Source organism: Ornithorhynchus anatinus, chromosome 1 (genome assembly GCF_004115215.2).
Source record: "Ornithorhynchus anatinus isolate Pmale09 chromosome 1, mOrnAna1.pri.v4, whole genome shotgun sequence".
NCBI classification, from domain to species: Eukaryota; Metazoa; Chordata; class Mammalia; order Monotremata; family Ornithorhynchidae; genus Ornithorhynchus; species Ornithorhynchus anatinus.
This window is the reverse complement of record NC_041728.1, coordinates 85,731,142-85,737,141: the sequence shown is the minus strand read 5'-3', so window position 1 is coordinate 85,737,141 and position 6,000 is coordinate 85,731,142. Positions and strand designations below refer to the sequence as shown.

The 6,000-nt window shown below is 42.8% G+C and overlaps 1 protein-coding gene across 2 annotated transcripts in view; it reads right to left on the bottom strand.

The window, feature by feature from the left end:
• Window positions 1-484: 484 nt before the first annotated feature.
• The window catches only part of HPCAL1 (hippocalcin like 1), a 158,792-nt gene continuing 153,276 nt past the window's right edge, over window positions 485-6,000 (bottom strand). For both annotated transcript variants that reach the window (XM_029072478.2, XM_029072489.2), the window contains exon 6: window positions 485-1,616. In XM_029072478.2, coding sequence (XP_028928311.1) covers window positions 1,519-1,616 — 98 coding nt within the window. In that variant the 3' untranslated portion in view covers window positions 485-1,518. The remainder of the gene's footprint in view (window positions 1,617-6,000) is intronic.

Below are 6,000 nucleotides of genomic sequence, written 5' to 3'. Positions count from 1 at the left end.
CTTCAGAAATTTGCCATAATATTTTACTCCTATTCAAAATGAAAGGTACCTTTTGTACAGGTAAGCTTGTTGAGGGCAGGGAACATGTCCACCAACTCTAAATACTCTCCCAAGTGCTTAGGACAGTGCTCTTGCACACATTAAGAAAGGAAGCAGCGTGGCTCAGTGAAAAGAGCTTGGGCTTCGGAGTCAGAGGTCATGGGTTTTACACCCTGCTCTGCCACTTGTCAGCTGTGTGACTGTGGGCAAGTCACTTAACTTCTCTGTGCCTCAGTTACCTCGTCTGTAAAATGGGGATTAACTGTAAGCCTTATGTGGGACAACCTGATTACCCTGTATCTCCCCCAGCGCATAGAACAGTGCTCGGCACGTAGTAAGCGCTTAACAAATACCAACATTATTAGTAAGCACTCTATAAATACCCCGTTTGAAGACGTTAACTTGTTTGCTTGTTCGGTGCTGTGATTGAAACCGGAGAGCGATACCGACAAGAAAAGGAGTCTTTTATTTCAATTAATGTGGCTTGGCATTAGGCAGATATTAAATAACACTGAAATGCACGAGAATTATCAAACATATCGACAGCAAATATAGGAGATGGAGCAAAATTTCTAACAGCACATGAGTCCATTGAATATACCCCACTGGAGCGCTATGGGCAAGTTCAGAATTCAGATTTTCCTTTTCTATTTCATAATCTGAGCACAGTCGACGCTGAAACAATCAACGGTAAAAATGAACTTTGAACAAATATTGGCATTCTGTAATTAAATAGTGAAATACCCACATTGAACGGTTAATCATGCATTTCCTTTTTAAAACAGCAAATTTTGAATGCATAAATACCACAGTCAGAATTTGATTAATCACAGGCTTCTAGAGGAAATATAGGCTACCAGATGCATTAAATATATAACCTACATATTAAATTTTACTTCACCATATATAATTTATATATTAAAAGAAAGCAGAGAACATTATGACATAAGTGCAAGCAACCGTCCTCAAGAGATAGAACCATGCATAGGAAAGGGAGTTTCTTCTTTACTGCTTTCAACTCCACTTAGTCCTCAGATTTCAAACTTGGTCACTTCTGAAGCAAAATAAATTAGCTATGACTTGCTAGATCCTAAAGTTCTATCTAGCATCTTCTTGGGGCTGAGTGTCATCATATATACCAACCGAGTGATGGGAAATCTGACCAAAACACCTTGAACACTGCTACCTGTATGTAAACATACCTTTAAGTGACATTTGGGCTGCATAAGAGTCAGGATGACAGAAAAAAAAAAAAACAAAAACAACAAAAAAAACCCAAAACAAACTAACTGCATAAGGAACGTTGCCCTGGTGGGAATGAGAGGAGGGTGCTTTCACACAAACACACTGAGCCACCACCAGCGAGTGGAATCTTATCCAGTAAGAGTAGAGCAACGATGGAGAAGGCATCCATTTTGCAAGCAAAGCTTGAATGACAAGCCAGTGTGTTTTTCTGCAATTGTCCAGGTTCGAGCTGAATTAGAACTGACTTGCGCTGCTTGGATCACATTGTAACAATCGGACAATAGAGGGATCACTCTTGGCACCTTTAATAAATTCTTCGAGGGATAATTTTCCTGCAGAGAAAAAGACAGAAACACAAAATTTAATCAAATGGTCAACTTCCTAAAAGCAGAGCTGGGGATGGTAGTGAGGAGAAAGATGCCCCTCCACCTCTTATGAAGGTTTTTTTTTAATTTCACAAATTCTGATTTTTGTGGTCAGCACAGCTCTTTCCATACACTTAATTCAGATACATGTGTATTTATATTACATATATATGTGCATATACATATATATACTTATGTATTGTGTACATACATATTTTAAGTCCAAATTAAAAAAAAATTCATAGCAAAGCAATGGGTGTCATGAATTAATTAACGCATGATGTTAATGGATTAATTTCTATAAACATTTTAGGAACACAATATAGTTTTAATAACCAAACCCTTCACTTACTGGTTCAACCACTCACATCAAAACTTATGATTCCATCTATTATTAATAATAATAATAATAGTAATAATGTTGGTATTTGTTAAGTGCTTACTATGTGCAGAGCACTGTTCTAAGTGCTGGGATAGATACAGGGTAATCAGTTTGTCCCAAGTGAGTATTAATCCCCATTTTACAGATGAGGTAACTGAGGCACAGAGAAGTTAAGTGGCTTAACCACAGTCACACAGCTGACAAGTGACAGAGCCAGGATTCGAACCCATGACCTCTGACTCCCAAGCCCGGGCTCTTTCCACTGAGCCACGCTGCTTCTCACAGAGATCGTTCCAGTAACCTACTAACTAGGATTCAAGTAGTAAAGTTTGGGGTTTGTTTAAATGAGCAAGACTGAGCTCCTCATCTTCCCTCTCAAGCCCGGTCCGCTCCCAGACTTCTCCATCACCGTGGATGGCACGACCATCCTTCCCGTCTCTCGGGCCCGCGATCTCGGTGTCATCCTTGACTCGTCTCTCTCGTTCACCCCACACATCCTATCCGTTACCGAGACCTGCCGGTCTCACCTCTACAATATCGCCAAGATCCGCCCTTTCCTCTCCACCCAAACGGCTACCTTACTGTTACGGGCTCTCGTTATATCCCGGCTAGACTACCGTGTCAGCCTTCTCTCTGACCTCCCTTCCTCCTCTCTCGCCCCGCTCCGGTCTATTCTTCACTCCGCTGCCCGGCTCATCTTCCCGCAGAAACGATCTGGGCATGTCACTCCCCTTCTTAAACAACTCCAGTGGTTGCCTATCGACCTCCGCTCCAAACAAAAACTCCTCACTCTAGGCTTCGAGGCTCTCCGTCACCTTGCCCCTTCCTACCTCTCCTCCCTTCTCTCTTTCTACCGCCCACCCCGCACGCTCCGCTCCTCCGCCGCCCACCTCCTCGCCGTCCCTCGGTCTCGCCCATCCCGCTGTCGACCCCCGGGCCACGTCCTCCCGCGGTCCCGGAACGCCCTCCCTCCTCACCTCCGCCAAACTGATTCTCTTTCCCTCTTCAAAACCCTACTTAAAACTCACCTCCTCCAAGAGGCGTTCCCAGACTGAGCTCCTCTTCTCCCTCTACTCCCTCTGCCACCCCCCCCTTTACCTCTCCGCAGCTAAACCCTCATTTTCCCCTTTTCCCTCTGCTCCTCCACCTCTCCCTTCCCATCCCCACAGCACTGTACTCGTCCGCTCAACTGTCTATATTTTCGTTACCCTATTTATTTTGTTAATGAATTGTACATCGCCTTGATTCTATTTAGTTGCCATCGGTTTTTACGAGATGTTCTTCCCCTTGACTCTGTTTATTGCCATTGTTCTCGTCTGTCCGTCTCCCCCGATTAGACTGTAAGCCCGTCAAACGGCAGGGACTGTCTCTATCTGTTGCCGACTTGTTCATCCCAAGCGCTTAGTACAGTGCTCTGCACATAGTAAGCGCTCAATAAATACTATTAAATGAATGAAAAGGTAAGATCCTCAAAGGGACATAATGTGCAGCATTGAATCACCAGTGATTTAAAATACTGTAAATGGAGTTATGGGCTAGAAAAAGGGCTTTCAAAGGTGATTTAGCTCACTCCCTTTTGCCTAGGCCTGCAGGCTTGTCCTTACAACCTTTGGGATGGATGGGTATCAATAAATTAGTCGAACATATCAATTGAGTGCTTACTGTATGCAGAGCAGGCCTTCCCAGACTAAGCCCTCCCTTTCCTCTGCTCTCCCCTTCCCTCCCCACCGCCCCGACTCGCTCCCTTTGCCCTACACCTGTCCTGGCCCCACAGCACTTGTGAATGTATGTACACATTTATAATTGCAATTCTATTTGTTTTTATTAATGATGTGTATATCTATAATCAGTGGAAAGAGCCTGGGCTTCGGAGTCAGGGGTCATGGGTTCGACTCCCGGCTCTGCCACTTGTCAGCTGTGTGACTGTGGGCAAGTCACTTAACTTCTCTGTGCCTCAGTTACCTCATCTGTAAAATGGGGATTAACTGTGAGCCTCACATGGGACAACCTGATTACCCTGTATCTCCCCCAGCGCTTAGAACTGTGCTCTGCACATAGTAAGCGCTTAACAAATATCAACATTATTATTATTGTAATTCTTTTTATTTATAATAATGTTACTGATGGCTATTTACTTGTTTTGATGTCTGTCTCCCCCCTTCTAGACTGCGAGCCCCCTGTCTTTATTTTTTGCTGAATTATATTTCCCAAGCACTTAGTACAGTGCTCTGCACACAGTAAGTGCTCAATACATACGATAGAATGAATGACTAACCACTTGGGAGAGTACAATATAACCTCTAACATTCATTTTATATGGGATTAATTTAGCGCTTACTGTGTGCAAAGCACTGTACTACAGAGTTGATAGATGATAGACACTTTCCCTGTTCACGACAAGCAGCTTTCCACCCCATCGGTCGGCCCTGGACACCAACTTGCCCCAGCAACCGACTTCCAGTGCTCCAACCGCACATCAGAATGATGCTCTTCTCTAGCCTGTTGTACTTCATTCATTCATTCATTCATTCATTCATTTGTTCATTCAATCCTAGAGAGGATTCTGCATAGATGGCTACAACCCTTCAAAGGTGAAATTCTGCTGCTAATAATAATGTTGGTATTTGTTAAGCGCTTACTATGTGCAGAGCACTGTTCTAAGCGCTGGGGTAGATACAGGGTAATCAGGTTGTGCCACAGGAGGTTCACAGTCTTCATCCCCATTTTACAGATGAGGTAACTGAGGCACAGAGAAGTTAAGTGACTTGCCCAAGGTCACACAGCTGACAAGCGGCTAAGAACTTTCCATTTTGCTCTTCTATGACTCGTCACGAGTAACGGCCAAGTTCGCTGAGAGTTTTATCAGTTCTAGTTTTTCAGTAACTTTGAGGAATAAATGGAAATATTCCCCTTTTCTGCAGAAGGATGAATATTTTCTAATCTTATTAACTTTGTGTTATACTTCAAATTTAGATATTAGGAAAGAAATTAGCCAAAGCTATTAAGCTGCTGCTACATTTTAAATTTATCCTTGAATGGGAAGGTAATGTGCATGTTTGAAATGTGGTACAGGTCAATATTTTGAATCTAAAATACTTACATGAAGGAGGAAGTCTGACCAGAAAGATAAGAAAGCAATTGGCTCGGTTCACTGACAGTAGGATTTTGCTTAGGACTAATTTAGTTTTGTGTTTGGTTTGATTTTAATGCGATTAAAAGTAACAGTTAAATATTATGTTCATTCTTTTCCCCCCTATCTCCCAATTTGACAGAAAGGTGACCCATTGTTAGGAGATATGTTTTTGGCTCCGCTAATTAAGGAACTGAGATTATAATTTAGGACTGCATCTTTGAGCATGAAATATGAGTAGAGAATTTGAAACACTTCCCACTCTTGTTAAATGCCTGTTCACAGGAATGATTTTTGCCTGCATTTATTAAAGTAGTTTAGGAATTATATTTCAGTTTGCCTTTTCCTTTTCCGTGGTCTAAGCGCAAGATCACAGGCCTGAGAGACAGAGGACTTGGGTTCTAATCCCAGCTCCGCCATTTGCCTGTTGTATGACCTCGGGCAAGTCACAGCTTCCCCGGGCCTCAGTTTCCTCATATATGTTCTCTCCCCCCTACTAGACTCTGAACTACAGGTGGGACAGGGGTCACATTTGACATGATTATCTTTTACCTAGCCCAGTGCTTAGTACAGAGTCTGGCACAATTTATTATAGAGGGTTGATGAAGTCTTTGCTGCTTTCTCTTCTCCTAATTTACCAATCAATTCCTTACCCTGGGAAAAAAGGAGAGTTGATTTAAGCCAGTATTTTCTCCTTTAGGTTATGAAACAATTGTCTAGGAAGACTATGGGTTTCTAGCAAGCTATCCAAAGACAACAGCGACATTATGCTAGCACCCGTCAGCACCTAGATCTTACCATGACCCTTCTTTCCCTTGCTCTCATAAAACTTGTGAAAT